At 49.7% G+C, this 16,686-nt stretch overlaps 2 protein-coding genes across 4 annotated transcripts in view; one reads left to right on the top strand and one right to left on the bottom strand.

The window, feature by feature from the left end:
* Positions 1–16,686, top strand: part of LOC150014300 (uncharacterized) — a 38,866-nt gene that overhangs the window by 8,489 nt on the left and 13,691 nt on the right. For 2 of the 3 annotated variants that reach the window (XR_016509637.1, XR_016509638.1), the window contains exon 3: positions 1,235–1,329. The exons of the other annotated variant lie outside the window; for it this stretch is intronic. The gene's annotated coding sequence lies outside the window, so the exon portion shown is untranslated. The remainder of the gene's footprint in view (positions 1–1,234; positions 1,330–16,686) is intronic. 3 annotated transcript variants of the gene reach the window in all.
* Positions 366–16,668, bottom strand: CDA (cytidine deaminase). The gene is made up of 4 exons (XM_090268721.1): positions 16,433–16,668; positions 8,721–8,832; positions 3,821–3,878; positions 366–833 (listed from the first exon to the last, which is right to left on the bottom strand). Exons 1-4 carry the CDS (start codon positions 16,584–16,586, stop codon positions 717–719), a joined length of 441 nt encoding a protein of 146 aa, XP_090124847.1. The 5' UTR covers positions 16,587–16,668; the 3' UTR covers positions 366–716.

The following is a 16,686-nucleotide window of genomic DNA, read 5'->3' as shown; positions in this document are numbered from 1 at the left end:
CAAAGAGCACGCACTGTTTGCAGACCATAGTGGGAGTTACAGGACCTGGATTCCAGTCTGAACTTTGCCATAGTCCTAGAGAAAGTTACTTAACCTCACTGAAGCCCAGCCCCCTCATCTGTAAGAATGAGGAGCCCAAAACAGACACTATAAATGGGCGCCAATAGTTAAGCCCAGCCCTGGGGAGCCATCCATCTGGAGAACATTGGGGCAAGAAGCCTGAAAACTTTCTCTCCACACTGGTGGCACACAGTGCCAAGGGACCCATTTCCTCTCCCAGCAGAGAGCATCCAGGTCTTTCTATAAAGACAAAGCACCCAGTCCCTCCCAGGAGCTGCGTGCAATGATGGAGACAGAGCAACATGTGCTTTCCTGAGTCAGGATGTGCTGTGATGTTTATAATGAGAAGAGTTGCTCAGAGCAGGATAGGACCTCGGGAAGGCTAATGGGGACGCAGTCCAGACTTTGCTGGAATTTTAAAGAGGGCCAGCAGGAAGGAAAGGAAGGAATGGAGTGCTCTTGTCTGGGCAGGACAAGATGGGCTGCAAGGAAGGGCTATGGCCCAGGCTGGCGTGAGACAGCAGTGCTTGAATGCCATTTGGAAAAGTCCTCAGTGTCCCAGGTCTGTGAGAGTGTCTTCATGAAGTTCCCCGGGCAGCGGCCCCCTTAAGCACTGTGGGAAGCCAGCTGTGCCAGGCGGTGGGCATCTCCGTCGTTCACTGCACATTCTGCAGGTCATCGGGCCCAAAGGAGGCAGGCAGCAGCTCCTGGACTGTATTGACCACATAGGTACCATCTGGCTTGGTCATGTAGACATCCCAGGTAGTGCCAAACTGGAAAGGAGACAAAGCTAGCGTGAGGGAGGCAGTGTGGCAGAGGGGTTAGGACAGACCCGGGTTCGAGTCTGGCTCTACCTCTTCCTATCTAATGTTCCACTCTGTGGCTCAGTTTTCTCACCTGTACAATGGGAGTGACAATTGCACTCGGCTCATAGAGCTTGAGGGAGGAGCCAATGAAAGATGGCATGTTGCACAGTTAGCAAGGTGCTTAGCACATTGTTTTTTTTTTAATTTCTTTTTCTTTTATTGTTGTTCTATTACAGTTGTTCCAACACAGTGTTAATGAGCAATAAATGTAATTAAGGATTTACCTGGGGCTTTATAAGAACAGTATCTGGGGCAGACCCCTCCTGCTACGACAAAGAACAACTAATACCTGCTTCCCTTCTTTACAGCATCTTGTTTATCCTCACAGCCAGGAGAAGTTGCATGCCCACCTCCTTACACGCCAGATACTGCACCTGCATGATTTCATCATCTATTCGTTGATGTAGGTACTATTATTATCCCCATTTTACTGATGAGAAGACTGAGGTTTCACAGGGTAACGTCAGCAAAGCAGGATGTTAGCCCAAATCTGTCTCCCGATCTTTCTCTTACACCATCAGAGCTACCACCCGCTTGCTGAGGTGACTTTGCGGAAATGACTAACGTCTTTGGGTCTCAGTGTCTTGACCTGGGAAGTGGTTTCAGAGAAGGAATGTACTAGGTGGAGAGTTGAATCAGCTTTGGCATAATGGGAAGCGTCCTAGAGTTGGAGTCAACAGACCAAGGCTCTGCCTGGCCAGGTGTTGTGAGAATTACAGATGATGGCAGGAAAGCGCCTGTACGCAGCCCTGGCACATGGTAAAGGCTCAGTTATTGGAAGCCATTCATTCCTATTGGAAGCTAGCAATTGCTCAAGAACGCTCAGGTTTGCAGCCTGCTGTTTCCACGCTTCTGTCTGAATCTCCGAGTTATCACCAAGCACAGTCAGCCTTCTGGCTTTTTAAATGTGCTCAGTGGGCTCTGCCTGAGGGTCTGGATGAAAGCTGAGTGGGTTTAAGTGCCAGGTCCCTGGCCCCCATGCTTCATCTCTCATTGTTAGCACCTTGCTTTCAGTTTCGCCTCTTCCCACCTTCAGCCTTTTCTTTTGCCTTCTCTCCTTTGCCAACATCTAATCTGTTGGGAGAAAACAGCAACGAGCAATGGGACCAGGTCGGGCCTCACAGGCCGGGGAGCTGGAGTCCTGATGTGGTTTCCTTACACGGCCTTGGCCTTGCCGTAGAGCCAGGCAGCCATTTCTGCCTTTCTAAAGTGAGCCGAATCCAATGAGAAGTCAGTGACTTCCCTGGATTCGGGAAACAGGTTCTGCTCTGTCTGGACTGCAGTCCTTGCACGTTTGACAGTTGCTTTGCCACTTCAAGGCACAAAAGCAACCTTGAAACAACCCCATCTCCCCAAATGTAAACAATCTCAATGGCAGAATTCCTAGTGGAAAAGCAGCTCCTTTTCTGCAAAGCACAGTTATATCTTGTCCACGGCCAAAATGAATTTGTCCCGTTTATAGAACGATAAAGGCAGGGAGTCAGCCGTGAGGAGCAGGCTTTGCCGTCCGTCAGTCTGAGCCAGCATTGATTGCCACTCCCCACTGACCCACTGCTGTCCTTCAGCAGGTCATGTCACTTCTCCGAGGAATGGGGATAAGGGCCCCACTTCCCTCCTAGGCTAGGTGGGAATGAAATGAGATGCTGTGTTTAGAGGGGCTGATGATGTCACATCAGAGCTCAGGGGTCTGCAGGATTCTTTAAACTGGTGGCTTTAACCTTTTGGGACTCTGGAGGACACAGACCTCTTTCAGTCAGAAACTCCCGCTGAGCCCAGATTAGGAACCCACCATGGAATCCACCCCTTTGTCTCTAGAGCTGAAGAAATTCAGGCCTGCCCTCAAGATGATCTTTGTAAAAAGGACATCACATCCCTTTAGTCCCTTCATAAAAACATCCAATGAATTCCCTGATTCTTTTTTGTCCAACTTTTGTTTTAATGTCCTGAAATATACATAAGATTGATCACTTTAACCATTTTAAAGTATAGAATTCAGTTCCCTTTGTTCTTGGAATAAAATGCCCTCCATCCCATGGCCTAGAAGGCCCCGTGTGATCTGGCTCTGCCCATCTCGGCTTCACGTCCTGTCACTCCCTCCCCCCCTTCACTGTGTTCTAGCCTCCCCGACCTTCTTGTGACTTGTCAGGCTCACAAGGTTAAACTTGCTTGTTCCTGTGCCTGGAAATCGCTTCTAGACCTCTGTCTGCTTTGTCTTTTCTCATTATCTGTATCCCCACTCAAATGTCATCTTCAAAGAGAGGCCCTCCCTGGCCATCTAAAGCAGGGATGGCAACCTTTTATCCATAAAGGGCCAGATAGTAAATATTTTAGGCCTTGCGGGCCATAAGGTCGATGTTGTCATGGCTCCTCTCAGCTGTGGTCGGACCAAAGCAGCCACAGACAATGTGTGAATGAACGGCATGGCATGGCCGCGTGCCAATAAAACCTAGTGAGAATGAAGAGCTGCAGGCTGGGTTTGCCCGTGGGCTATTGTTTGCTGACCTCTGAGCCTGACCGCCGCTCCTTCTGTCACTCAGGACTCCTTCCTTTGCCTTCGCTCCTCCATAGCTCTTCTCACGCTCAGAAACTCTCCTGTTGGTTCTGCTCCTTGTTTATTGTTTATGCCCTGCCCTAGACTATAAACTCTGTGCAGGGAGGGCGTGGCCTGTCTTTTCACAGCTGTCTCCCCAGAGTGAGGGAACTCTCCGTAAGTATTTGTTGAATGAAAGGATAATTTCCAGTGATTCATGCAAGCTCGGGAAGGCCTTTGAAGTCAGCCAGACAAGCCAACAGGACGGTAGCTGTGGCTTCCGGCAGTGTGGCTTCGCTCGCACAGCCCGGGGAAAGCAGGAAGGCATCCAGTTTACATCCCAGAAAGAAAGAGAGCTGCTTACCTCTCTCATGACTTGCCTGCAGGCCCCACACGGTGAAATAAAATCATCTTTCATGTCACTGGGGAAGTAGAGAATCAAACAAGGATCAGTTTTTCCTGAGACATGAGAACAGTTGCTGATTCACAGACGCGCTGTGTCCTAGAGGCTGGGAAGCGGTGCTTGGCGGCTTTCCATATTTACAAGAGGCAGGCATGGACAGGATCATGATGTTTTTAATTTTAAAAAAATTTGTTTGGTGCTTTTTCCCTTACCATTTATCCTGCCTATACCCTCATCCCTCTCCCCCCACCCCCTCCCCTCGAGGATCATTTTTTTCATTAGTGCATTTAATAAATGTTTAATGAGCCCTTACTGTCACCCACACCCTAGCGACACAAAAGTTAAGGGAAATTTGTCCCTGGCCTCCAAGAGATTGCTCAGCTCAATGGGTGACATAGAGAACTTGTCATTTTAAGCAAAAGGCAGTAAGAATGCATCATAAGAGGGAGTGAGAGAGAATATTTTACAAGGAGGTGGCATTTGGCCCGGTCCTGGGAGGAAGTGTAGAGCTGGTAAGTCACCGTTAGTGAGCACCTACTATGCTTGTATCAGGCACCCAACATATTTCATTTGATTCTCGGTACAGGGTGCGTGTCAGAATTTTACCTGCAAGGAAGGACGTTTAGGGAGATCAAGTAACAGAGGTGCTGTTCTGAAGCCCTGGTTTTCCTGTGTTGCGGGCCAGGAAAATAGTAATGTGCAGAGTTCCCGAGGCATGAAAGAATAAAGCGCATGTGAGTCAACAAGAAAGCTGGGCTCCTTGCATTTGAGAAAGTCTGGAGAGGAGAAGCTGACAGCCAAGGGGTTGTCTCTCGGAGTTAAGGCGCCTTCAGGCAGTCCTCCCGCTCTGAACAGTACAAAAGGTGGTGCTTAAAGACCCGCATTTAACTGGAGGAGCCTCCAGGCCTGCTGGGGCCCCAGAGGTTAAGCCAGCAGCCAGTGTCATCCCTGCCCTTCCAGCCCCACAGCTCTGTGATGTCTCTGAAGATTACAGGGTTCCAAAGTTGGTTCTTGGTCAGCTTCTCCTTTTGCTAACTACATGTGACTTTGACCAAATCATTTTAACCCATGCGAGGCTCGCTTCTTGGCCTGTAAAATCGAGGGATTAATATCATCCACTTTGTAGGAGTGCTAAAAGGTAAAATGAGGTCAGGTGTGCGAAGGACTCTGTAAACTTGGGACTGCTGTACACATACTGTCACTGCCTGTACTGATTTCCAGGCACGTGTTCCTTTAAGCTCTGTCATGATGTCAGTGCCTTATCATATACAGTTTTATTATATCTCTGTGCTCTGTATGTTAGTTTATAATTAATTTATCTTGTGCTATATTAATAATAACCATCATATTGTTTAATGTGCGTCCAGAATGTGCCAGGCACCCTGCAAAGTACGTTATATGCATTATTTCATTTTAATTGACAAATATTTATTGCAGACCTACAAAAGCCATGTACTGTTGGTGCTGGGGATATAGCAGTGAAAAAACAGGCAAAATTCATGGGACAGTGGAGTTTTTGATGAGTGAGGGGAGCCAGACAACCAACCAACCAGCCAATCAGCCAGCCACCCAGCTAGCCAGCCAGCCAGCCAGCCAACGAACCAACATGTATCACATGGAAGTAGAGATAGGTGCTATGAACTGAATAAAGCAGCTGAGGGGGGAGAGAATGACGGGGGAAGAGGATTTTATTTAATCCTCATGATAACTCCCTCTTACATGTGAAGATTTAGTTAACAAGAGGTTCTGCTCCATGGAGAGGTGGGTCCTCTCTGAGCACACTCCCTCCCAGCTCCAGGACAAAAGCCCATGGGGATGTGAGAGGGTATGGACCGGGATGCACATTAACCCTTGTCATTACCAGATGACAGGTGTTGCAGCCAGAGCCTCTCATAAGCTCTTGGGGGGTTTGGACTCTTGCTAATTTTTTCTTTATTCCACACATGTTGACCTAGAGCCTGCTCTGTGCTGAGCAGGCATGAGGGAGAAGCAACAAAGACCAATGGGAGAATCCCTGTCTTCAGGGGTCGTACCATCTGGAAAGGGAGATAAAACTGCATGTAAATGCCATAACACAGACAGACTGTGGTTAGGGCCCTGGGAGAGGTGCTCTGAGTGAAATTCAGCCTCCCTTCCGTGGCCTCAAAGGCCCTGTATGATCTGGCCCTTGCTAAGCTCACCACTTTCCTTTCCCAGACTGGTGACATGCATGGCTAACTGTCCAGCAGACAGACTGTTGCACAGGGTGACCCGCATTAGGGTTTTCAGGAGGGATGGAGTAAACGTGAATGCCACCAGGAAGTTGGATTTGGCCTAGGGTTCAAAAATATCTCCAGACGGTGCATTAGGCAGCATAGCTCTGGGAAATGAGAGACAGCATGATGACAATAATGGCTTACACTTAACATCGCAATTCTCTGCCAGGTGCTGTGCTGAGGACTTCATGTACATTAACTCATTTAATTCCCTAAAATCTTATAATAGAGGGGCTGTGAAGTTACTTTTATTATCCACATTACAGATCATGAAAGGTGATGTGACTTACTCAAGGCCAGACTGCTGATAAGTGGCAGAATCAGAATTTGAACCCAGGATCTGCGGACTCTGCCTTTGGTAGTTTTGTAGCTTGCGGAAGGAATAATGATAACGTGAAAACAGTTTTAATTTATTGCATACCCTGTGCCAGGAATTTTACATGGGTAGGTATTGTTCTCCTCCACTTTGTAGATGAAAAGCTGGGCTCAGATTGTTGAAGCAGCATGCCGGAGGTTGATAATAGAGCTGGATTTGAGACCAGGCCTCAATAATGCCCAAGCCTGGGCTTTTAACCATTATTCAATATTTCTGCCAAGAGTAAGGATTAAGAGTTTAAAAGAGCATGCGTCCAAGGATGAGCTGGGTGCCATTCCCTCCTGGCTTTTCCAAACTCCCTCTCCTGCCTGTCCCAGTATCAAGGGTCTCCCGTAGTTTGCGCTGACCTTCGTCACACACAAGCCATGCTTATCTGACTTTGATGACTGCAGCTAGGACCCCAGTGGGACAGGCTTATCTCCCCATTAGCGAAGTCCCCCTCTGGGCTCTGCACGCTCTATCTTACAGATCTCGAAGGGGCTCTCCTCCATTGTTCCCACTCGTCAATGTTAACGAGGGAGCTGGCACCTTCCGTTCAGTCTCTTAAGTCCATGCCCTCAATTTAACAAATCATTAATGGAATAATGACTGGATTTCTGGCTCAGGGATGCTGGTGCAGGCTGAATACCCCGAGTAGAGCAGGGTGCTGGGAAAATGCAGGTTTTATGTAAATAAGGACATTTGCTAATCAGTCGCTAGCAAAATGCAGTCATGTTTGAAAGTAGATAATGACCAAGAGAAAATGCCTTTCATTGGGACCATTCTAAACAGCGCAAGGCTACCATGCCATTAACCTTTTGTTGACTTTGGCCTCTTTTCCCCAGAATATCATTATTTTCTTGGATCAGCTTTGCAGTTGAGTTATTTTCCTCCTCCTTTTTTAAAAAAATAAAGTGTAATTCACATTCTGATCTCTGTTCATCCGCACAAAATGTTCCCAGTACAGCCTCATTTATTCCTCCCAGAGCCGAGGGGAGCCAGAGAGGCCTCGGTCAAAGGGAGGCTCTGGGAAGTTGGGGCCCTTCTTCATAAGTGGCTCCAGTCAGGAGAAAATCTTCAATAACCTGGTTCACCTCAGGGCCAGACCGAGGCCAAGTTTAGGATCTTATAAAAGAAATGGGGGCTTGTTTCTGTCGTACATCCTCCACTGTCCTTGCTCTAGGTTCTTGCATTTCTGCCAGGAAGGTCCTGCAGCTTCCCCATGATGAAAACATAACTCACTCCCACTGCATGATCCATGCTGCCAGTTGTCCTGAGAGACTGGCACTTGGTCAGCCATGCAGTCTCTTTCCCATGTCATCGTCCCTGCACCATTAATTTGCTGAGAAAACTCTCAAAGATGATGCAGAGGTACACACATGAGCACTTCGCCATTAAATCAGAAGGATAATGGGGTCCAAAGAGCCCATTCACATGCTCAAATCCCAAAGCCACAGAGTCTGGGTCCAGGGCTGACAGGAACTCAACAAGCTTCGGGAACTTGGAAATGTGTGCTCAGGGCATGTAGAGGGTGTTGATTAGGGCTCTTGTTCAGCCAGAATCTGGACAGGAATCGGATCGGTTGGAACCATAACCCAGGTGTACTCGGCTCTCACCCCACTAGCTTGTTTTGAATCCTGGTTCTTAGCACTTAGAGGTTGAGTGTGGTCAAGTGGAGGAGTCAACCTTCACAGTGACAGATCCCAGTGTCCCCTCAAGGACAGCAGGGAAGAGTGTTTGACTTCTTGGCACAGCATGATGTAGTGGAATGAGCCCTGGGGTGAGACTCCAGAGATCTGATTTTGTCCTGGCTCTGCCATTAACTCCCAGGAAAGTTGTTCAACCTCTTTGGGCCTGTTTCTTCAGCTGTACAATGGGGATAGGGACCAGGGAATCTAGGTGGCCAGGTAATTTTTAGATCCCTCCAGTTTTAGGTTTCTATGCTGCTTTTCTATTGCATCTTGGAAGGATTCCATTGTACTTTGTGCTGTTGTTAGAACACAGAGACACCTGCCCTTGTCTTGGAGTTGCTTGGTTGCATATCTGCTCTGTAGGCTCCCTGAGGGCAGAGTCCATTTCTTATTTATCTCCTTACCCTCAGCACTCAGCCCAGAGTCCTCTACAGTGCCTGGCACACAGGAAGTGTAGAATAAACATATGTTAGATGAGTGAATGGATGCATAACAGGTGCACAGTGGACGATGGCTGAGTGGATTAATGAATGTGGCTGTGATGTGGCTGTCGCGCTCACCTGGCGATAGCGATTGCCCTGAAATTTTTGTATCCTTCTGAGACGGCCTTCTGGATAGCGGTCCGTTCAGCACAGATGCCCAGTGGGTAGCAGGCATTTTCTACGTTGCACCCTGAGAAGACAGGAGAGCCCAGTGGTATTTCCAGCAGAATCACTTCCTATTACACAGGCTGAGTAAGAGGTTTGCCACATTCTGGTGCAAGGAGGGACCACTTACTCAGCATGAGGTGGGGAGAAGGAGAGGGTAATTTGACCCAAACCATTGGGAAACTCTGTGACCCACTGATACAGTGGTCCTCCCCAAGAACCTCCCACTCTTATCACTTACCCAGTGCCCCCATTTTGAAGCACAGCCTAGATGTGGGGCAGAATAACAGGGTAGATTAATCCTGCCTCGTCTCACCAGCAGAGGTCAAGGCCAAGGGAGATGCTGAGGCTTAAGAAGGAGAGTATGGTCCCCAACCCTGGGTCTAAGAGACAGAAGCCATGGGGGTGGGAGGTGTGAGTGGGAGACAGGGGTTCTGATTCAAAAATTGGGCCTGTGCAGCATTTTTGGTGCTGGTTACCAGCTATCAGGGTTCAGCCAAGGTTCTCTGAGTTGTGTTGCAAAACAAACTGTCAAAATCAACAAAAAGCACTGGCAAGCTTTGCAAAAGGTGTCTGTGAGTGCACAAGCCTTAAGGCAACCCCCAGTTCTCCAGAGGGAGGAGGAGCACTAAGGTAGCACAGCCCATAGCGAGTCCTCCCCCGTGTCCCTTTCAAGGGTGTCCTTGGGGGACAGCGGGCAAGGAGAATGGACAAAACGTTGGTGTAGCCAGGTTGGCTGACTAAGAAACTCCCTGTTTCCAAGGAGGTGAGACCACAAACAAATAGCACAGGGTCTGGGCTTTCCTGACTGTCAGGATGTACCACACTTTGTAGCTTGCCTTTCTCCCTGAGGTGGGGATAATTTCCCCCAGTATTCGTCTCTTCCTTCTTCCTTCTTCCTTTAAGTAATACAAATGACCTCCATCCCAATATGGTGGAGACTATATTTCCTAGACTCCTTTGTAGTGTAGTATTGCCATGAGACCAAGTTTTGGCCAATGGGATGTGGTCCAAATGGAGGTAAGAAACTTCTGGATCACATTTGTTTTGTAAGGAGATTGCTTGCCCTGTACTTCCTTTTCTTCTGCACAGGCTGGCATGGAGTGGGACACCTTTGACCATGTGGTCTATTGTAGGGACAGAAAAGCAAGATGGAAGGAATTTGGAGCAGAGTTGGTTGCCTATTTTCCCTGGACCAGCTGCCTACTCTGAATTTTTATGTGAGAGGAAAAAATTTCTGTCATGTTTGAGTCATTGTATTTTGGGACTTTTTGTTATAGCAGCTTAACCTATACTTAACCAATACAGAAATTTATATTGAAAGTGAGACGCAGCTTTAACCAAAAAAATCTAAAATATGTGGCCTTGGCTTAGTAGTTGGGTGCTCTGAAAGAGCTACAGACACAGCAAGGTGGAAAGCTGGTGCCCTCGCTACTCTGTGACGTACCCTTTGTAAAGCCCCACCCTGCACTAACCTGGAAAGCGCACCATGTAATCTGCCGCTAGGGTTTCTCCACTTGGCGATGGGAATCTGCCTGGTGGCAAAGGTCTGATTAAGGGGTTCATCTTTTCATCTCTTTTGGGCACCTCAAGGTAGCTACCACTAAAATGAGGCAGCGAGGATGGGCCAGGTAGGGAAACAAGTTAGTAAAAAAAAGAGCTGGCAACTTAAGAACTATGCCCAGAAAGGAACGTTGGGTGTGATACTACTCAATGAAGGTGACTGGAAGCAAAGAGACCAGAAGGTTTCTAAATTTTTGATAGACTTGAATAGGCAAAGAAGCCAAAAGTCCCGTCTCCAAAAGCCTGTGATTGTTCAATCACTTAGAAACCCCTGGCCCCCAAAACTCCACCCTCAGAAATGAACTGAGAGCTGTGTGCCCCTAAGGAGGACATTCTCACCCATACCCATGTCAGATGTGCGGCCAAGAATGATAATGGCCAGGAAAGAAGCTCCCAGAGAGCCACAGGCGGTCCTGTGGCAAAGGCTGTTCCCAATGTTCACTCTCCCAATAGAATCCACTGAAATTTAGCTGGGCTCACGGCTGCCCAGCTGGAGACCCCATTCCCTAGCCTCCCTGGAAGCTTCATGTAGCCTGTAGTTTTAGCCAGTGGGGTGTGAGCAGAAGTAATGGATGTGACTTCCAGACAGCACATCCTGGCCTCTCAGACACAACGGACTGTTCTTTTTCTCTGTGCCATTTCAGGGAGGCCATGTATCAAGGAGGTTCGGTGCTTAAGCAGGGCTGGGGTCAAATATCAACAAGACATCAGCGAGGAAGGAAGTTCACCAATAGCGAGGTGATTCGGACCCAGTCACCCAATGAGAGCTGTGCCAGGGAGCACAGGACCCACGCCCTCTGCCAACGGGAGAGTGGGCATTCTCACACGCAAGCACGTGGGCATCAGCAGCTTCTGCAGAAATTCTTAAAACAGATTTTTGAGCCCTGGCTGGATAGCTCAGTTGGTTAGAATGTCGTCCCCATATGCCAAGGTTGCAGGTTCAATCCCCAGTCAGGACATATAGAGCAAATTGATGTTTCTCTCTCTCTCTCCCCCATCCCTCCCTCAAATAAATAAACATTAAAAAGATAAAACAAAACAAAACAAAACAAAAAAAGCAACAGATTTTTGAGCCCCACCCTGGAGATTCTGCTTCAGTGGGTCTTGGTTGGAGCCCAACAACTAGAATTTCTAACAAGCTGCCAGGAGGTGCTGAGGCTGAGGGTTCTGGGAACACATTTGAGCATCACTGGACTAGAGAAATGTCATGTCCATGTGTTTGAAGAAATACGACATTCTCTCCATGTTCCTGCCTCCCTCTGTACCACAAATGTAATGTAGTTTTATGTAGGAATTATATTCTAACTTGACTATAGAGTTAGAGGTGGGGGTTAGTGAAACTCTTCTTTGTAATGAGCATTTTTGAGTGGCAGTGGAGAGGGCCAATGGAGGAGCCTGGGGTTGCAGGGGTGGGGATAGTGGGAAGCAGGGTGTGGTGGGTGGGCAGGGCTGTAAGGAGAAGCCCCTTAGGGGAAACCTGCTTTGACTCACCTGGAAATGCTGTTGAGGGGTGGGGGGCTGCAGTAGGTCAACCACTGTGGAGAGGGGGCGATATGAAGCACCAAGGAGTGGTCATGGGGGAGAAAGAGAGCCTAGGGAGGGAACCAGGAGGGCAGGGGCAGATCTGGGGGAAGATGAATGAACGAAGGATCAGCTTTCAGGGTTAAACTAAAATAAGCTGGATTCAGATTAACTGGGACATCCTTTGGTGTCTCTCCTGATATGGTTTGTTCCTCCCAGCATTCATTATAGATGACCCAATGAAGTGGCTTTCCCCTAAATGACGATGGCACATGTAGAGTGCTGAAGTCCCTCTAGAGAGAGGAGGGAAGGAAGAGATAGACCACTGTCCCAGGGGCATGAGCTAAAGAAGAGAAACCCCCTTCCCTTGGGTGGTGCCAGCAAAGAGCAGACCTCCACAATTCTCCGCCACCCACCTGAGTGCCACCATGTGGGAGACCCAGGGTGCCTCCAGTCCCTGTGCCCAAAACCCCTTCTGTCCCATCTTGACATTTCTCCTTATGTCCTCACGCCCCGACCCCCTCAGCAGCTCTTCCTTCCTGGTGAGCTCCCCTCTCCCCACAGCTCTCCCACAGCCATCACAGAGGATAACTGGTGTGGTTATTAATCACCATCCTGGTGGCCCATCTGCGAGGGGCACAGGGCCCTGGCCAGCGTTGGGGACAATAGAGAAAATGGTCACTATGAGACCATGACCGCAAGGCTGTCTTTGCAGCCAGAATACTTTTGAATTGGACGGGACACCAGCTGCCTCTGAGGGTGGAAACCCCACAGGCTAGTCCTTTGTGCAGCTGAAGAGTCACAGAACCGGGCAGACTTGTCCCACTATAAGCTATAAACACAGTGTCTTAATTCAGCTGTGCCCTGTCTGCCTCCTAATCCTCTCTAATTCATCCTGTGATGCCCTGTTAGATTCCATTGGTTGTTCCGGGTCCTCTCCTCTCCATGCCTGCCTCACTGCCATCTACCCTCCCTTCCCATCTCAATTAGGAGACCCCAGGGCTCTGGGAAATGCCTTCCGTTGGTCCCCATCACCTCAGCACAGCTATGTCACCCTTCTGCACATCCACGCTGCAGCAAGGGGCAGCGGAAAGAGCATGGCATTTGGAATCAGATAAAACTGAATCTCGGTTATCTTGTTTATAAAATGTGGTGCATTTGGCTATTGGTTTGGTCTGCTTGGCACCTCCACACTCCTGCCCCCACAGAGGAGAGTGTGTGGATCAGCTGGCCCCGTCACAGCCCTTCCCTGGAACTTCCACATGTCAAGCTAGTGGGGAAGATTTCTTTCCTCTCAGCCTTTGAGGCTATCAGAATGTAAACCGGAGGCCCTGGTGCCTGGAGGAAGACCCCCTGCAGGAGTAGAGAAAGAAGCCAGCAAGCACCCAGAAGGATAAAGAAGGGCAAGGTGACATTTGAGTTCTTGATCTCGTTGTCCCTGGGACAAGACCTACCATTGTTCATTCCAGTTCTGGTTGGTTTCTGTCATTGACAACTGAAGTGTTCTGACTGATGCATGTGACATTCATTGTCCATGTGGTGGCTATGACATTTTAAGAGATTCTCCATGTCAGGTGGTTAAGGGACGCCCAACCCATGGTGTCTCACGTGGCTGTTGGCCCTGTCCAACACCTTCCCAGCACGCGCCAGCTCTGCCTGCCGCCGCCTGCCTGTCGGGGCCTCATCAGTCCTCTGGCCCCCGTGGCTGGGAATCCTAGAACCACATTTCTGTCCTTCATTTCTCATACGGCCCACCCCAGGCCTGCTCCGTTTGTCCCATGTGATAGCTCCCAGATCCTTCCTTCCTTTTCATTCCAGCTGGTACTGTTCTAGTCTGAGCCACCCATTCATGAATTCGCCAAACCTCACCTGAGGACCTATTCTGGGTCAGGCAATATGCTGGCACTGTAGTCAGGTCAGTAAACAAGACAGGCATGGTCCCCTGTCACTCCTTCTTCTGCCTAAGCCCTCCTGGAGTACCTGTCAGACTGTCCTCACACACCAGTTTCATGGTACTCTGCTTTTTTGTTTTGTTTTTCTTATATTTATTTATTTATTTTTAGAGAGAGGGGAAGGGAATGAGAAAGAATGGGAGAGAAACATCAATATGTGATTGCCTCTTGTCCGCCCCCAACTAGGGACCTGGCCAGCAACCCAGGCATGAGCCCTGACGGGGAATCGAACCAGTGACTCTTTGGTTCGCAGGCCGGTCATGTTACTCTTCTTAATAACATTCCTTGACTTCCTCTGTCCTACCTCATCAACTCTCAATATCTCTACTCAGCCTTCAGAAGACCTTCACAACCTACCTCCAAATCATCATATCATCATTTCCCTCATACCATTACTAGCAGCAGTAGAAGCAGCCACCATCTGTGACATCCTTATTGTGGGCCAGGAACTCTGCCAATCACTTTATAGGCATTAGCTCATTTAAAGCCTCACAGCCAAGGGTGAGATTCCACACAGCCAGCGACCGATGCAGCACAGGCACCAACAATGAGAGAGGACCTTGGCTGCCCCACCGGGCCAGGCAAACTTGCTGTGTTCACAGCCACCCTGAAAGGCGGGCCTTATGATCCCCCACATACACATGTAAACTGAGACTCTGAAGGGTCAAGGGTCTTGCCCAGGGACACACAGCTGGTAAACAGAGCACCAGGATCCAAATCCAGGAGCCTCAGCCCGTCCCAGAGGGCCTCCCTCGATCCCCATGGCACAACCTTTGCTGTAGTGACACCAGGTCCTTCCCTGCAGTTTAGCTAGTTGATGCTCCTGCTCCCTCCTTTATCCACTCCTACAACACAGGTTGTGGCTCCCACTTTGAGCCTGTGCAGGAGGAGGGGACCTCCACGGGGGTAGGGGACTATGCCATTTCTGCTCACGGCACTATCCCCTGCACCTGGTACATCACCTAGCACACAACTGGCAAATATTTGTTGAATAAATAAATCAATGCAAGGGTGAAGAGGGATGTGGAGGCATTCCAAAGAATCAATGGTTGACTCCCTGTTCAAGGCCCTGGTGCCATGCAGCAGTGTGGGCTGTAATGCTCTTTGTGGTGGTGGTTAATGGTTAATACTCCTCGGATCCACCCAGCCAGCCTACATTTCTACATGACACTCGGAGACTTTTTATTCTCTACAGAGGAGCAGACTTTGAGAGTCAGGGGAACTCTGGGTTTGAATTCCAGCTCTGTGATCTTGGGCATTTAGCCTCTATGAGCTTCCGTTCCCTCCTCTGCAAAGTGGTGCTATATATAATAACTGCCTTCAAGGGTTGTAAAGATGAGATGCATAACACTAACCATGGGTCTTTCACATACCAGTACTCACTCAAGGTTACCTTTCCTGCTCAAAGATGTTTAGGACCCAGATGACTCATGAAACCCGTGCAGAAACTCAAAAGACAAGAAATAACATAGGAGAACCCAGAAGGGGCATGACAGAAGGGGAGGTCAGCCCCAAGCTGGACCCACAGCTGAGCGGTGGGGGTGGTGAGTGGCTCACACCTGGGCCAGGGCTGTTGGGAGGGTATTGATTGGACAGGTGGACATGTGCAGGCCTCTGGTCCTTTAAATAGCTGCCGCTAAGTGGGAGGGGAATTCTAGGCAGCAGAGCTGGGCATTCCCCTCTGGTCCTTGGTGCCAGTTCCCATCTGTCCTCTGAGTGGTGGCGGAAATGGGAAGGGTGTCGAGGGCATGTCTTCCCTGCCACCTCCACACCACCTTCCCCACTGTCCTGACAGAGAATGCCCATAGCTTAGCAGAAGCAAGTTTGAATTTTTGTTCAAGTGAGTTTTTCTATCAAACCCACAAATCCAAGAAAAAGAGCTAGGTCAGCGTCAACTCAGATTCCTGTCCCCACCTCCCCAAGCTGGCATTCATTGTGGTCACTCAGACCTCACCTGGCTTCTTACCGCCAAGGCCCTCTGCACCCCATGAACAAGTCCCACCTGGATTCCTTGCCCCCCTCCACCAGGCACCCCAACACAGTGGGTGGCAGGAGGAAATCAGGGCTTGGGGGACCCCAGCCCTGAGTTCTGCCTCTACCACCCCATGTGACTTTGAACAAGTCATGTCACCTCTCTGGGCCTCGGTTTTTTTCACTGAGAAATGGGCATGGCACTTGGGCATTGGGTTGGAGGTGGACTTGCTGATAAAGCCCGGGGAAGCCCTGGCAGGTGCGGGACCCACAGCAGGACTCAGGAAGGACTAGCGCTCCCTCCCAGCGCAGAGCACTGCTGATGCTCCTGGGTTAAGGCTTCCCCTTCCAGCTTCCATCCCCATCCCACCTCCTGCTTCCCAGTCTTCCAAGAATGGAAAGCCCCTAGATTCGAGCAGCATCTTCATCCCCACAGTCTGGGACATTAGGCAGGGTAGAGGCAAATGGCATTATAGGCGAGGCTCAGCCAGGAGGTGACAGAGCTGGGCTCTTCTCTTCTGGGGCCTCCTGTGCTTTCCTGAGTATCCTCCTCTCACCCCCATGGCTGTTTTAGTCGGGGATCCCACCCCGCACCCCCGATATCCTCCTTGCCCTTACCAGAGAAGATCTTCCCGTCCCTGGTGAGGACAGCAGCCCCCACGGGGAAGTGACTGTAGGGACAGTAGGCGAACTTCTTGGCCTCCTGGGAGCAGAGCACCAGCTGCTGGACGCACTCGGGGTCCAGGGCACAGGCTTGACGCATCTGGGCCATATCGGTCGCCAGGGATCAGCAGAGGAGCAGAGAAGGGAGCTCACTGCTAGGCTGGGCTGGGACCCGGTATGAAGGCAGCTCCTCCCCCAGGGTGTGTTCC

This window comes from Furipterus horrens, unplaced genomic scaffold (genome assembly GCF_987537825.1).
Source record: "Furipterus horrens unplaced genomic scaffold, mFurHor1.1.pri manual_scaffold_3, whole genome shotgun sequence".
Classification (NCBI taxonomy): domain Eukaryota; kingdom Metazoa; phylum Chordata; class Mammalia; order Chiroptera; family Furipteridae; genus Furipterus; species Furipterus horrens.
Note: the sequence above shows the minus strand (reverse complement) of the source record. Positions and strands in the feature narration are given on the sequence as shown.